Below are 17,220 nucleotides of genomic sequence, written 5' to 3'. Positions count from 1 at the left end.
TGTAATACTGTCGTAAATACTAGTAAATATAAACAATATATTATAACAACATTGCTGGACAAATTATCACGTTGCAACGTGTAAATTATAATTTATTGTGACATTTATATAGGTACCTATATAAATGCTATATAGTAATAACTTATAATACTGTGACGCTTAGCGAGTTAATCAAAAACAATTTCTTTGGGTAATTGTTTTGCGCATTTGCAACAGATTTTTGATTAAACTATAATTAAATTATATTTTATGGTATAATATACCTAGGTTATTGATATGTGACATAGGTACTGGCTCGGGAGTCTTAGTAGATATAACATTAATTTTCACAATATGTGTGTATATTTCAACAAAAACATGAATTCATCATTGTACAACAAACTATAGGTTCCCGTTTTGAAAGGTACACATACTTCAGCGTATCTATAAAATTTAGCTATAGATATATTACAATGTACAAAAATCAGCTATACAGCGTCATGCCACACTAACACGACTAAACATTGTCACTAACTACACAGGAAAAAAATATAAATTAAAATACAATTCATTTTGATTGTCTGAAATAATGTATGTGAGACATCGGTATCCAAGGGTCAGTATGGCTATGAATTTAGTATACTATATAGAACCTTAAAAAGTCCATAAAAAATAGTAAAATCTCTAATGATTTGTTGTAAAAAAATTCAAAATAAAAGTTTCAAAATCCAATTTATTGTTACATTATTCAAACTTCCTGTACGAAAAGCTACATTTTAGAATAAGCTAAAAAATGCACTTAGCTGCAAATACGCAGCCTTATTGTCAGTGTTGAGACTTACCTAGATAATTATTTAGTTATCTTTTAACTTATCTAGATAAATGATTGCATTTTATCTAAATCTTAATGATCTTACATAAAAAATTCATTCATCTACATAAATTCGTCTCTATGCAAAAAATAAAATACCCATTTTTACTGTCAATTTATTTTTTGGATAATTAATACTTTAAATTTGAATTGTCAAGTGATCTCTATAAAAAAATTGTATGTTCATAATAATATTAAACATTAGGTATTATTTATTATTGATCTTTTGGTTGACGGCCCAGATCGAGTGCTAAAATATACCTACATTTCATCGTTATGTTGTGTTGGTGACTTGTCAACGGTAAATTAATGGAAAAATGATTATAAATTATTTTTGAGAAGAGTTAGTCAGAGCTATATACCGTTTATATTTAACTGTGTTTTCCTAGTTCTGGTGCGTATTGAACCGATGCAAATACACCGATATAAATCGCCTGTGTACAAATTATATTATCATTATGACATGATCATAACATCAAATAAAATGTTCTTTTATTTATTGTATAGTATACCAGCTGTCCCGTCACGGCGTTGCCCGTGTATTATATAACTATATAAAAAAACGTTTTTACCCCCTTAGAAGTCGAATTTTGAAAAATCCTTTCTTAGTGCGCCGCTGCATTGCTTAAGTAACCCCTGTACAAAATGTCATGTCTCTAGACCCAGCGGTTTGGTCTGGGCGTTGATGAGTGAATAAGGGTGGTCTCCTATATGCGTGTATAGATATCTTATATTTTGTTAGATCAATTCAAAATTAATTTGTTGAGTACCTATAACTATATTCAAACAAATAAATAATTAATTTTTTTTGTTTAATTAGCTGAATTACCCGGCTTCGCCCTTGTGTAGTTTTTGCTTCCTCAAAATGAAAATCTTAAATCAACACACTTTGTTGTGTTTTAAACAAGAAAAAATGTATTTTACTTAATGCAATCAAGTGCTAAATAGTAGTATTAGCTGAATTATAAATAAAACAAAAATAATAATAATATTTTCTTGTATACTCTTAACTTAGTTGCCCGTTAAAAATGATAACTCTATATATGAGACTCGCTTGTGATAATGTATAAAATCAGTATAATATCAGGTAAGCTATCCCGGTTGATTGCGGACCCCACTAGGTGCACACTCTGTATGAATAATATGTTTAATTTTAATTTTATTAATTATTCTGATTGTATACATGCTGATGAGCGGCTATAAGTGTAACTTAGCCGACAGCCACCTTGGTAGGCAATGTTCTAAAATTCGATTTGATGCATGCTTAAGCCTGATCTGCCAGATTAACCAATGGCAACCATAAAATTTAAAAAAATACCAAGTTCTACTAAAAAATTAAGAAAGTTGAGCGGAAAATTAGTTATTAATTAAAATAAACGTGTAAATTCTATACCTATACACATATTGTATGGCACGGCGGCCCGCAGGTGACTTAAGTTTGTTTAAAATTTTAATCGTGGTTGCAGCTTGAACTAACCATGATGAACAAAAACGTATCAAAAAACTCAATGTAAAATTTGTCATTAATCTTTCGATTGGTTCTATCTTCTATGTGTGAAATGAGCACTAAAAAATTATATGATAACTGTTTTATATATCATAGATGGACGATAGATGGATCTGTTTTAAATGACAAGCGATAAGCGTGATGCCCCGACTAAGGAAAATAGGGATTTATTTTTATATACATAGATAAGTATAGATAGATCGTAGAATTTTACTTCTCGGAACAATTCAATCTACACACCGGTCAAACACATAGTTAGACGGACAAAAAGTTATGATTGCATGTCACTATGGAAACCCACAGGTCGCCGTACTGTAAAATATGTATACAGATGTACAATTTATACGTAAACAATTTATTTTTGCCGATTTCAACCATTTAAAATCAAAAATTTGAAAAATATTTTCTTAGTGGAACTTGACATTATAATATTAATCTATCCTCAAAATTTCAATTCGATAACTCAAATATTTTCGGCTCTGCGTTGATCATTGCACACTTTCTTTTATATATATGGAGACACTCTTGCAATGTACATAGTGTAAATTATTTTAGATGTATTTTACCTAATAAAAATAATTATATAGTTATAATACTTAATAACGACAATTTGTCGACGACAAAAATGCTCAGTCTGTCACTGTGTAAAATTGTTCAATTGGCGTAAAAAATACATGGTACAAACTCGATAAAGAAATGCATGTGAACAATTTAGTGAAGGAGAATCAAGGTTTAATATTTTATTTTTCAATATAATAATGATTTAAAATTCAAACATATTAATAATTTAAAATTTAATAGTATAACAATGATTAAATGATTTTGTAAAAATTAATAATGTTCGTATGATTTTGAAATTACAATGTTGTTGTTAGTAGTATTTTAAAAATGTCTTAATAAGTTTTTATTATATTAAACTTTATTAATTTTATTATTTTTCTTCCACTTCGAACCACATAATATATTTTTTTTTAAATCTGTGATATCTATTACTGCGTTAACCTTATACGGCTATATAGACTACAAAGTGACACAATCGGTGTGTTGTATGTATATTATGTATAGGTACCTATACTACAACTACAGGGACGGCGACTGGCGAGAACGATTCATTCATAAAATGCACCTGCACTCTTTAGCAATCATGCAGGCAGGTGAGGATTCAGATTTATATAACAAAGGGGCATGTTATTGTACATTCAAAAATAAAATACCTGTCTAATATAGATAGGTATGTGTTATGTACGTATATGTGTGGCTACCAAGAAATATTTTGTTTTTTATGCAGACAAGAATGTTCAATTAAATATACCAATGTTGCAAAATTTAAATACAAAAATTATCATAGCACTAAACTGAAGTGTTGGACGCCATACAGACACCTATTTTATTGTCTTCGTCTTACAGGTGCGTTACATACTTACATAACAAATTTTCGTTCAGCAAATCATGCTTGGCTTCGTTAGTTTAAAAATTAAAGTGAAACGACCTATTATCAAACTAAATGGTGAGAATACTATGGGTTTGCACTAGGTTTTTTTTAAAGATAATTCAGTTTTTAAGTAATTTATGAGCATTTTTAATTTACGCTATATTATAAGAGCAAAAGTTGTTAAAAACATTTACTATCATAAAAAGCCTACATACAAACACAGATGATGTGCTTACACTTTGTTGTAACTTCTTCTGATAACAATTTATGAATTTATTTTAATCTTATAACATAAATTATATTTGATGTTTCTTTCGATGGCTGTGACAATAGTTAATCAGTTATGAACTTAATGTACTTAAATACCTACTTAATGACTAAGACCACAGTATCTGATAATTTTTATTAAATATGCATAAGTAATTGTATATTTATATATATATATATATTAATAATTTAAACAAGACTACAGGTCGAAAACGTAATATTATGTAGGTATACATGTATAATGTATTTATGTATGACGATTTGTATTTAAATGTGCGTTTGTGAGCTGTAAGTAGGTACTTACTAAAATATTCGTGTAATACAAAAAATTGGCTTCATGTTTTAAATTTTGTTTAGAATCAAGTAGCACCATTGCTCTAAACAGTTCTCTGAAATAAATTCAACTTGATTATTTGTACGTATAAAGTATATACACTATTATACACGGATCTAAACAATACATCATCTCAATCATTACTTAGTTACCCAAGTATAAATGTTTATTAAATGTTGACACTTTAAATTTCAAATTATATTACGTTCTCTTAGTAAACTTTAGCCATGACGGTGATAGACTGGTAATCGGAAAAAAAAGTCCCGGTAAAAAAAGTCCCAGAAAAAAAAGTCCCGGTAAAAAAAGTCCCACACTAGGAAAAAAAAGTCCCGAAAAAAAATATTATTCTTGTAGGTACTTGTACAGTTCTATAGTAAGTTGTGCTTTGTATTTTAGTGTGTAACTGTGTAAGTGTAATGAACAAAATGCTTGTACATATATTTGTCATCTACCATAATAAGTAATAAATAATAGTAAAAAAAGTTTACTGGAAAATACCAAAATACTTATTCTTATACTGCACTTGTACAGTTGTACTTTGTACTTATTTTAGTGTGTAATGTATTGGTAGGTATAAAATATATTTTTTATCTACCATAATAACTATCATAAGCCATATATTTTGATCCTATATTAATTGGTACACTAGAAAATTCCCCATTTCCGAACATCACACACAGTCATATATAGGTAATGAGACTGTTGCCAGTCTTTTGGATGACATCGTAATAATTGACGTTTCGTAATTTCGTTTATACGTTTGTTTTTAAATTTTATATTTTTTCGCAGTATATAAAATGGAGTTGGAGTTAATCAATTCTAACAAAAAATACCCTCAGGTTGCGCATAAGGGATTTTTGTACAATTTCCATAAAGAATGCTCTAATTTTCTTCGTTGGAGGTGTTCAAAAAACAGCTCTATGAAGTGTCCATGTTTTTTGAAAACTAATTTGAACATAGCTAAGCCAACTTTGATTTCTGTAAATAACGATCATGTGCATGAATCAAATGAAAATTTTATTTCTGCGACTAAAATAAAAAATTTAATGGTGGAAAAAGCTAAGCTAACAAACGATTTACCTGCTCAAATTTTCGCGGAAGTGGTATCAAACGTACCCCGAAGTATACTCGCTGAATTGCCAAAAGAAGAATATCTTAAAAGAACAATTAGAAACCACAGAGCATGTAATGATCCACCTAAACCTACTTGTGGAAACGAAATAATTATTGAAGGTAAATAATATTGTAAATTTTTAAAAGTAATTTTTATACTAAACGTAGCTTAACGCCTTAACCTAGGTACTCTCCAGTTGATTATTTTATTAAATTTAATATTTTTCACATAATTTTAAGCCATTACACATATTTTTTTAATTTAGGAATAATTTATTTTTACTAGGAGAGTATCGGGAATATGGAAATGAAAGATTTTTTCTGTATGATAATGGCCCAAATTCTGATGATAGAATTTTAATGTTCGCCACTGATAACTATTTGTCGTTATTGGCCAAATCTTATACCTGGTTTGTCGACGGAAATTTTGGCCTCGCTCCCTAATTTTTCAAGCAATTATACGTTATTCGTGTACAAATAAATTCCGTATTTGTGACATCAGTTTATTGCGTTCTGCAGAAAAAAGTCAATCTACATATGAAAAAATATTTAGTATTTTATTAAAAGAATGTCAAGATCGTGACTTGTACCCAGATCCGAAATTTTTACATTTAGATTTTGAATTTGCAGTCATAAATGCTGCAAAAAATATTTTTGGAACTCATATTACGATTAACGGATGTTTTTATCATTTGTGTCAATCGACACATAGAAAAATTCAGAAACTTGGTTTGTCTGGGATTTATAAAGAAGATAATAATTTTCGAAAATATTGCGGCATGATTTATGGATTAGCTTTTCTACCACAGGATAAAGTACTGGACGTAATGACATGTCTAAAAGAAATAATGCCTCCAGATGCAGAAGACCTTTTAACTTATTTTGATTCTTATTATGTAAATGGTACCTATAGGCGTGTAGGTTCAGCTTCTACCTTGCATTTTAGAAAAATTCCACCTATATTTTCACCTGCCTCGTGTAATGTACATAATGCCACTTTAGTAGGGGGGCATCGAACAAACAATATGACTGAAGGATGGAATAACCGATTTTCAAAGTTATGTGGACATAAACATCCAACTATTTGGAAACTAATTAGGAAAATAAAAATGGAAATTTCCGCAGATGAAGCGAAATTAGCTTTAGATGCTGTAGGAGATTCGAAAACTGTTAAAAAACTAGGGCAAACTCGGACAGTAGAAAAACGGCTGCAAAATTTATATATACAAATACAAGCGGGCAATATCTGTGTTTTAGATTTTTTAACAGCCGTAAATCATAATATTATAAGAAAGAGGTGTACCTAATTATAATATTACATTTTTATAGCATTATTATTATAATTATATTGGTACTTTAATTGTATTATTATTATTTACTTTTTTTTGACTTACTTATTATTGACTATTTATTATTGTAATAAATTGTAAGTAATTAACATCTTTTATGATATTATATGACTTTGTATGTATTTATATATTCATCGGGACTTTTTTTTCCTAGTGTGGGACTTTTTTTACCGGGACTTTTTTTACCGGGACTTTTTTTTCCGCGATTCGATAGACTGCGAGCTGTAACTATTTAATTTACCTAATTTGTATCGACCGACGACGCTGCACAGTACAATATTTGCCACACAAATTGCCTACACCAGACCCCTTAAAAATAACAAGATTGTTGCGGTCTCGTGAACTTTCTTTTCGATACCTCTTATAAGAATCGTAAATAGTATTATTGGTAAGCATAATAATTTAGGTGTTATGTTTTCGTCGCCGGGTCTTCATTCCGTCCCGAACGCGCTTCGGCGGCGGTCGGATGTCGTCGCGACGGTCTCGGGGCGGAGCTGAAGCGACGTCGAAGTTGTGTGTGTCTACGACGTTATCGACGGACGGCTTAAGGCGCTACAACCTGCATGCATACTATGAATAATCTAATACACCCATTATAGTGGCTTGGCTCAGCACGTCGTCGAAGGTCGCACCGCGGTGGCCACGACCTTAGCAATTGTGCGTATGTGGTCTGTACACACTAAAACACGTCACAACTCACGACTGTTGTAGACCGCTCGCTCGACAGTGTCCACAGCATCACCGCCGCTAAATAATATTGTTATCATCACTATCGTCGTCGTCGTCGTCGTTGTTGTTGTTGTTGTTGTTGTGTAACCACCATTATCATAGTTATCACCATAGAGACCTAATGCGGTTGGGTAATCAGCTACGGTTATCGCTTATCACGATCGTCGATTTTCTTTCACTCTCTCCGCTCTCACACCTCACTCACTCGCTCGCTCGCTCTCTCTAACCCGCTCAGTGATCAGGCCGAACCACGGGCTGTCTTTTACCTCTGCTCACCGCCTTAATACTTCGGAACGCACGAAAATCATATCACAAGCATAACATCCGCGCACGTCCACCGTAGAACGTTTGCCGATAGGCACTCTGACCGCCCCCGACCACCGATAAAAGGATCTTACGGTTTCCCGGTCGATCGGTCCGCATCTACGCGGAGCCCTGTGCAAGTGCCGAGTGGAAAGAGACAGTGATAGTGTCTGTCTTCGTCCGCGGCGATTATCGTCGTTCTGTCGGCTGCCGATAGGTTTTTATTATTTTTTTGCCGTTCCCGTCGCGGTCACGTTTTCCCCGTTTTGCCCCCCCCCCTTCACTCTCGCTGACACGCTCACGTTCCGCCACCGCTCCCTCAGAGACGACCGGTGTACCTGTCTCACTCGCTGTTGCGCTTCAGTTCCAGTTCCGATCCGGCTCGGTTCCAGCAGCGTCCGGCCCGTCCGAATGCGCCGTTCGAGTCTTCCGGCGTCGTATTAACAACCATGTACTTACGTTCATCCACGTCGCTCTCACGCATCAGCGCCATCGCCAACCGTCGATCGCCGGCGGTCTTTAAACGTCGAGATTACAGTGACAACGCCGATAGCGCAAAGGTGAGATTGACTGATGTGTAGCCCCTCGGCGATTTTTGTTTGTACTTGTGTTGTTTCAATAATTTGGCACAATCGTAGTAGTAATCATTGTTTGTCTCTTCTATTTTGTGAAATGTAATTTGCAAAGTCTGAGGCAGATTTAGTGCCCTTTCGAATACAATTTCCATTTCAAATATCTTTTATCTGAACGAGTAAATCTAAATTACAATTAGTATTTTTGGTTTTATTTAATAGGTACCTAACATTTTAACGTTTTCAATATCAGTAGAAAAATAAAATATATATACCTACCACTATGTGGGTGAGGTACTTAGAAAACGAATAGAAATGATTATGTTATTTTTACTTATGACATTTCAAATTACCAAACATCAATTTTTTGCCATTAGATTTTATCATCAATAACAGGTAATACAATAAAACATTTCATTGATGTTTTATCTTAAAATTGTTTAAATCCATTTAACTTTTTTTTAAACCTTCCATAATTCAACATAATGAAAAAAAGCAATAGGTTGCACTAACTCATGCATGTAATTATGAAATATGAAATGTTGTCTTTTTAAAATTTTGTAAGTAGGTGCTTCTATGGAAAAAATTATCATCTCACTTATACTGATAGTATTTATTTTCATATTGAATTCACAGATAATAACTTAAATTATTTAATTTTGCAGAAAGGACTTGTCGTTGGCGTATACATTGACGATTCTGGTAATAACTTGAAACTTACACCAGCAGCTGACCAGATAAATCAAGAGAGTGGTGGCGCAATTTTAAAAGCATTAAAAATGTAAGTATCTATATGACATTTATATAAAATTTATTTAAATAGCTTTAAGAGTGGTGCAAGTAATTTAATGTTAAATCTATATTTTTCTGCATTTTATTTTATTACCTAAAATATATTGTTATTTTATTTTTTTATTATTATTTTTTTTAAATAGTTTTAAGTTATGTTAATCTATGTTAACATTATTTCATTATGCTATATTACCCTTCTAAATACCTACCATTATTTTTTAGTCGAAACTGTTAGGTAAATTATTATAGGTATCATCGACCCGCATTAAACGAAAAAGAACCATTATACCAAAACTATTAAACTTATTTAACTTATTTAACATATCATTTATTAACAAATTCTTCATGCCTATCTATAGATTGTAAACTTTTATTATCAACTCAGTGTACCTTGTACCTTTTTTGTATTTTTATAAATATTGAGTGTCATGAATTACAATGCTCTTGACAGCGTAAGCTGGTATGCTTTGATTTTAACAACCTTGCAAACATATTTTTATTCTAAAACATAACAAATGTATAAAATATAATAAGATTAATTCAATAATACCAACTAATTTTTATTAATTTAATTTATTTTTGAATTAGTAAAATATTGGCAAAATAAATACAACTGCACTTACTGTCAATTTAGTCACCTCAACTACAAAAATATAGCTTGTAATTTATTCAATAACCAGGGGACTAACATCGTTAAAAAAATTCTTATAAATCAGAATTATATAAATACTTCTTGTTAATATTGTATATCAGAAGTCTGTTTTATTTAACAGTATCTGAGAATAATTAAATATTTGTCTAGATTTATACAACTGTTAAAAACAAATAAACCTTACTATTATTTAGTAAGAATAAAGAGGTTTTTTTTCGATTTTTTGTACTTTCATATTTTTTGTAAGTGTGGTGTTAGTATACAAAAATAATTTAGATACCTCATACATACTTAGATTATTATTTTAACTAATATAAATTTATATGTTTGTTTAACAATTTGATTTAAGTTTTCATTTTGTAAACTGAAATGATAAGAGATGATTATGTAGTTATTAATGTGTCATGAGAATTAGGCATGAATAACAAATCATATTACTTTTAATGTGGCATTAAGGATATCCAAACCTTCCGGATTAGCTTTCGCTATTTAAGCTATATTTTACAAATACTTCGTTAATTTTCACTATTTATTTGCTTTTTTTTATAGTATTTTTATATTTTTATATTTTTGAATCCATATTTACAGATTGGTATTAAATACAAATTTGGTAGGTATTTTTCTTTCTTATTTTCTTTTTATTAGTATAAAAAAAATTGCTACTTTTAATGTTAACGTGAAATATAATTTTATTATTTAAAGTGGTTTACTAGTAACTCCTCTTTAAGATTTTGAATTTATGCCTGTATGATATATTAATATATAATTAAACATATTATTTCTTATTGTTTCAGTTTGCGACATACTAAAATGTATTAAAATAAAAATAAAAAACCATGTCTGAAATGACGGAGGAAGAGAACTCCGGATCACGTGCAATCAAACGTCAACATTTGGATTCCACTGACACTTCATTATCAAACTCTTCATCTGATTATTCTTGTCCTGTATGCTATGATATTATCCATGAAGCACATATCACTAAATGTGGGCATTCATTTTGCTATAGTTGTGTTTCTAGAAGTCTAGAAACAAATTCTTCTTGCCCAAAATGTGGTAACATGTTATCAGGCGGTATCTGTGATATATTTCCAAATCTAGCACTTGATAAATTAGTAACCAAGTATAAACTTGTAAATCCTGGACGAAAATTAGACAACTCTAGTAAACTAGGTTTAATTGCTGGATTACGAGGATTTGTCAATGCTGAATCTAAGAAATTAACATTATCTGATGTTGATGCAATGTTGGAACTTCTAACTCGGCGCAAACGTAAACTTGAAGCTGAGTCAGCTTTGGCTCAAAATCGGTTGCTCTATGAATTCCTTGAAAGGTTATTATGTGATAAAGAATCACAAATGCGCCGAATTGGAAGACAAGTAGAGTTGGTGAAAAAAGATGTAGCTTTTGTAAAAAAAATTTTAAAAGAATGGGAAGCCAAGAAACCTGTAGCTACTGATATAGAACACAATAATATCAATGAAAAATGTGATAACACTACTCCAATAAACAGTGTCAACAATTGTATTCCAGGTAATATTCAACGGAGACGTATGTGCTCCCATTTTGATGATTTTGTTGATTGTTATTTTTCATTGAGAGCAAAAGAATTAGTATTTGGTAATAGACACACGGCAGAAGAAGATTCAAATGTTAAAGAAAAAGATCATGAAAAAGGTTTAGACGAGTTTCGAGAAAATTTAGTGAAATTTTCCAAGTTTAATGCCCTCAGACCCATAGCTACACTGAATTATGGCACTGATATATTCAATAATTCTACTATAGTATCAAGTATTGAATTTGATAAAGATGATGAATATTTTGCTATAGCTGGTGTAACAAAACGCATTAAAGTTTTTGAATATGATTGTGTATTACGCGACAGTGTTGACATTCATTATCCTTGTGTAGAAATGATATCTGCTTCAAAGATATCTTGTGTTAGTTGGAACTCTTACAGAAAAAATACTGTTGCCAGTAGTGATTATGAAGGGGCTGTATGTGTGTGGGACGCAGGTACAGGTCAACGTACCAGGATATTTCGTGAACATGAAAAACGATGTTGGAGTGTTGATTTCAACAAAGCTGATGCTGGCCTAATGGCTTCTGGATCAGATGATGCACGTGTTAAACTTTGGACACTTAATCAAGAACGGTCTGTTGCATGTCTCGAAGCAAAAGCCAATGTATGTTGTGTCAAGTTCAATCCGGTTGGTGCTTCATACTTGGCATTTGGCTCTGCTGATCATTGTGTTCATTATTATGATTTACGACATGCTAAACGTGCTTTAGCTATATTTAAAGGTCATAAAAAAGCCGTTTCATATGTAAAATTCTTAAATGGAAAGGAAATGGTTTCTGCGTCAACCGATAGTCAGTTAAAACTATGGAATGTTAATGAAGCCCACGAAGGATGTGTTCGTTCTTTTGTTGGACATGTAAACGAAAAAAACTTTGTTGGCCTGGCCACTGACGGTGATTACATAGCTTGTGGATCTGAAAATAATTCTCTTTATATCTACTACAAAGGATTACAAAGAAAATTATTTACGTTTAAATTTGAAGCAAATAACGCAATTTTGAGTGCATCTGAAGAAGAAAAAGATAGACGAAGGGATGATGACGTTAATGAATTTGTTTCAGCTGTTTGTTGGCGTCAAACATCCAATATACTCATGGCCGCTAATAGTCAAGGAATCATTAAAGTTCTTGAACTTAAATAATTCTATAATTCGTTTCATTATCACCATAAAACTGTATATTTTTTAATTAGTTAATGTTATTATTTATTTTTATGTAAGATCATCTATTCATCTCATTTTTATGCAATATATTTTAAATAGTGTGATATTTTGTGTTTTGTTGTATGTACATCATTGGAAATGTGTATGTTCAAACATTATTATGTTGTATTGATAAATTTATAAATACCAATATTAAGTATCTGTGAATTTGTGTGCTTCCATAAGCCAAATGTCCATTGTCCTACATAGTATTTATAATAGATAAATTTATATTTTTATTATTATTATTATTATTATTACTATTAGCTGATTATAATTGTGTTAAAATATTTTATGTAGATGAACAGTTTAATGTGAATGCAAATTTACTAAAATAAATTTATATATGATTATAGAAATTTAAAAACTTTGTTGATTATTTTTTTATTTCTTCTCCATTTGAAACAATTGAGTTAAGTAATTTAGGTTATAATTTAGTAATATTATATTTTTTAGTGGAAAGGGGTTTATGAAAAAAGGAAAATCTCGGTTATTTTTTAACACTAACCTTAAGTATGGAACGATTGCCGTGGTTGGAATTGGTAAAGAAGAATCAGATGATAAAGAAAATGGTGATGGCATTGATGCTAAAAAAGAAAATATTCGCATCGCATCAGCTAGTAATGCAATAACATAAATTATTTGTTAGTTTTAATTTTGTATGTACTGGAAAATTGTATTTCAGATGGTTGTCGTAGTCTTGTAGATTGTGGTATCCAAAATATATTTGTATCTGGCATGGGTGATTCAGAAAGTGCTGCCGAAGGTTCTACACTGGGAACTTGGAAATTTCAAGAGTATAAGAACAAAAGAGATGAAATTCCAAAAATATCATTACTTGAAGATAAATCAAGGTTTGTATATTTAATGGTAAAAAAATACCTTAGTATAGTATTTTCATGTAACTAATTATAACTGAAAACTAATATCAAGTTTTCCTTTTTATGTAGTTGTAGTGATGGGTGGTGTCGGGGAATAATCAAATCAAATGCTCAAAATTGGTCAAGAAAGCTTACTGAATCTGCTTCTAATCATATGACTCCAACTGTGTTCTCTAAAGTAATGTATAAACTTGATTATTATTTTATTTAAATAATGTAATAATCTTTAAAGAGTAGCAACATTTGCGTATTTGTCTTAGTAATGAGTGTATAATTATTGTTTTATACTGTTAAAAAATTATTCAAATAACTGCAAAAAAAAAAAAATGAATGAGTTCTATACTACTTTGATATAATAGTTTTGAACAACTATAACTTATAAGTCATAAGATAGAACAAGTGTAAAACCAATGTCCACCTAAATATTTTTTCTGAGTTATTTATCTTGTATGATAGTTTTGTAGTTATTTGTAAAGCTTCATTTTATTTTCATGACAGTTATTTTTGTAAATAATGAACCAAAATTTTTTTTTAGGAAGTTCAAGATGTACTTGGGAAACTTGGTGTTAACGTAATAGTACGGGACAAATGTTGGGCTGAAGAAAACAAAATGGGAGGCCTGTTAAATGTTGCCAAAGGCAGTATACAACCTTTATCATTTTTGGAGATCAATTATTCAGGTGGACCCAAAAACGACAAACCTGTAGTTTTAGTTGGTATGCCAATATAAATACTGAATATGCAAAATAAAAAGTAGCAAACATTTGTCTTATGCTTGGCAGGCAAAGGAGTGACGTTTGACAGTGGAGGCATTTCAATCAAACCATCAGCAGCTATGGGTGAAATGAGAGCTGATATGATGGGCGCTGCAAATGTAGTAGCTGCCATCTCTGCGATTGCCGAACTAAAACTTCCAATTAATGTGATTGGTAGGTAAAAAAAAAATAGAAATTTGTGACAGCCATATTAATTTTATGCGGCTTATGAATGTAATTTATTATGTTTGTTTTGGATGTTGTTAAAGGGTTCAGAATATTAAACATTTATATTTTTAGGTCTGACTCCATTATGTGAAAATATGCCCAGTAGTAGTGCACTAAAACCGGGAGATGTTATTGTTGCCATGAATGGTAAATCTATACAAGTAGACAACACAGATGCTGAAGGTAGATTAATACTTGCAGATGCTCTCTGTTATGCAGCCACGTTCAAGCCAAAAATCACTATAGACCTTGCTACTCTAACAGGTAAATAAATACATTTGTTTCAAATTACATATAGTTTAGAATAATATTGTATCACATATTATTGTATGTATATTTATACATTATTTAAATATACTTGTGGTGTCAAATAGGTGCTATGGTAGTGGCCATTGGGGAAGCTGCTACCGGAGTGTTCAGTTCATCTAACATACCATGGGCTGCCATAGAGTCAGCTGGCCACTACACGGGTGACCGAATGTGGCGATTTCCCTTATGGAATTATTATTCTTCATTAATAAAAGGTACTTACAATACAAATAAAATAAATTTAAAAGGTACTTCAATGGACATAGTATGATTATTAGTTGATTCTGTTAAAACATTATCACAAAACTTAGCATTGTGTAATATGTTGATTATTTATGTATTTGTTTTATTTTGTCTCTTCAGGTTATTCTGGTTTTGATTTGGACAACATTGGGAAAGGGAAAGGTGGTGGTGCCTGTACAGCTGCAGCATTCTTAAAGGTATATGAATAAATATAAAAAAAGTATTAAGAAAATAGGAACTATAATATTATCTATATGTGTAATGTATTTATTACAGGAATTTGCCCCGCCTGGCGATTGGATTCACATGGACATTGCTGGAGTAATGAAAGCCAATGGAGAAGATGGTTTGTACATATCGAGAGGAATGTCTGGTAAACCTACTAGAGCATTAGTACAGTTAATTTCAAATTTGTCTGAAAAATCTTAACATTGTATCATAAGCTCTTTTTTCTGAAGTTATTACTATGAATATAATTGTCGCTGTAGTAATTATCAATTATTTCTAATAAAACTGATAATTAAATTAATTGTTTAGTTGTTTATTTTAATAGTTTTGAAGTTATACAAACAAAAATATATTTCATTTTTCGCGACGTATTAACATACAAGTTCGAGAGTTGCGTCTGGCGGCGGTTGTCCGATGAGGCTTGACAGCAATTATTTCTCTGAAATAGACTCTAATGGTAATTTACTACTCACACGTAGATATAGCCCATCACATGAATATACATGTCATATAAATTGCCTAAAAATTACTCCTTAAAACACGATACGCTCCAACCTTACTCCAAAACCACATTTTAATGCTGTTTCGTTTGTTTTCGTAGACGTGTTTTTCCTGCTAAAAATTACGGGTACAACGTCCTCATAATATTATTCTATTGTGTTTATCGTATGATATGTATATATATATATATATTGTGTCGTATGTGCAATGATTCCCTTTTTAATTTGGCTAACTATCTATCAAGAAATACTAGATTTTCAAGGAAGACATTGGAGTGTATCGATAGATACGTATCGGGTTAATTTCGAACTTTCAAGAAGATATTTGTTCAATATACAAGCGATAAGTACCGACCCGTATCAGACTCAGACTTCGATACGAGTAGGTACGTAACTATTCCTTTTTGATACCTACGTGTCGAATTTTTCTTCTTGAAAATGTTGATACCATTTTATTATTTATATTATATTATTATAGTAATTAGTATTTACTCTTACTGATTTTTTGATAATTATTCTTTGCTAATAGATGGATTGTGGTGGTAGTTCTCGCAGTAAATGTTGTTAATGCTAATCGCGGGATAGGTTAGGTTGTTTAGGCATGTGTGTAGGTCACACCAGTTTGTACTTTTTGCATTTTTAAAAACAAAACTGCATCAATATGTAATCATCGTATTACTTCATGATTTATAAATATTTCTTACAAGTTTTAAACGAATTATGAATAGGTAAACTTGTATTAAGTACCTATTATTCAGTGTTAGCCGTTGGGTAGTAACGCAACGCTTATTATAAATTACCTATTTTAACGAAATTACTTTTGCAGTAACTCTGTAGTAATTTCATTATATTAAAATTTAAACTAACGCCATAATAACGAAATTACTGTTTAAAAGTAATTTCTATGAAGTAACTGTTGTTTTCCGTATTATTAAAATATGTTATGAATGTGGAGTTTATAGCAAAAACTAGAGACTACGATATTCGAGAAAAATTAAATAATAATATTAAAATATGATTATTTTTATTTATTTTTAAATAATAAAATTGATCTATGAACCCGAAAGTTGTAGACAATAATCAATAATATTATTAAAGATTCCATGAATTTTAAGAGGACGTTACACCCGCATGTGTTGTCTCCGTCTTACAATTGTAAAACAGAAAAAACTGTTTCGCGCGGAAAAGAACAGAGAAGGCTACAGGGTTACAGATATAACTAGGAAACCAAATTTGCAACATGAATAGCGGAGAATTTCAACTACGTCGTTTTTATTTTTTCCATAAGATCAATACATCACAAGTTATTGAAGTTTGGAAAACGTAAATATATCAGATTTTTAAAAGTGTTTAAACTTATTTCTTATTAATGATATCGGACAGATAAAAACGG

The 17,220-nt window shown here is 30.9% G+C and overlaps 1 protein-coding gene and 1 pseudogene across 2 annotated transcripts; both read left to right on the top strand.

The window, feature by feature from the left end:
• Positions 1-4,871: 4,871 nt before the first annotated feature.
• Positions 4,872-7,535, top strand: LOC111036595 (annotated as a pseudogene).
• On the top strand, positions 7,467-15,628 carry LOC111036599 (E3 ubiquitin-protein ligase RFWD2-like). Of its 2 annotated transcripts, XM_022318681.1 has the most exons (11): positions 7,467-8,444; positions 9,122-9,237; positions 13,140-13,303; positions 13,369-13,537; positions 13,634-13,742; positions 14,100-14,280; positions 14,347-14,493; positions 14,620-14,811; positions 14,922-15,071; positions 15,220-15,296; positions 15,376-15,628. In XM_022318681.1, the coding sequence occupies exons 1-11, from the start codon at positions 8,334-8,336 to the stop codon at positions 15,526-15,528; spliced, it is 1,569 nt and encodes a 522-aa protein (XP_022174373.1). In that variant the 5' UTR covers positions 7,467-8,333; the 3' UTR covers positions 15,529-15,628. The 2 variants fall into 2 exon arrangements, with proteins under 2 accessions (XP_022174373.1, XP_022174372.1); XM_022318680.1 differs by lacking the exons at positions 7,467-8,444; positions 13,140-13,303; positions 13,369-13,537; ... (5 more) ...; positions 15,220-15,296; positions 15,376-15,628 and adding an exon at positions 10,695-13,050 and having other exon boundaries at positions 9,124-9,237.
• Positions 15,629-17,220: the final 1,592 nt, after the last annotated feature.

Source organism: Myzus persicae, unplaced genomic scaffold (genome assembly GCF_001856785.1).
Source record: "Myzus persicae strain clone G006 unplaced genomic scaffold, MPER_G0061.0, whole genome shotgun sequence".
In the NCBI taxonomy this organism is placed as follows: Eukaryota; Metazoa; Arthropoda; class Insecta; order Hemiptera; family Aphididae; genus Myzus; species Myzus persicae.
Note: the sequence above shows the minus strand (reverse complement) of the source record. Positions and strands in the feature narration are given on the sequence as shown.

Bases quoted from the DNA above. Each gene is read 5' to 3' on its own strand.
- LOC111036599 (XM_022318680.1), top strand. From the start codon at position 10,737: ATGTCTGAAATGACGGAGGAAGAGAACTCCGGATCACGTGCAATCAAA.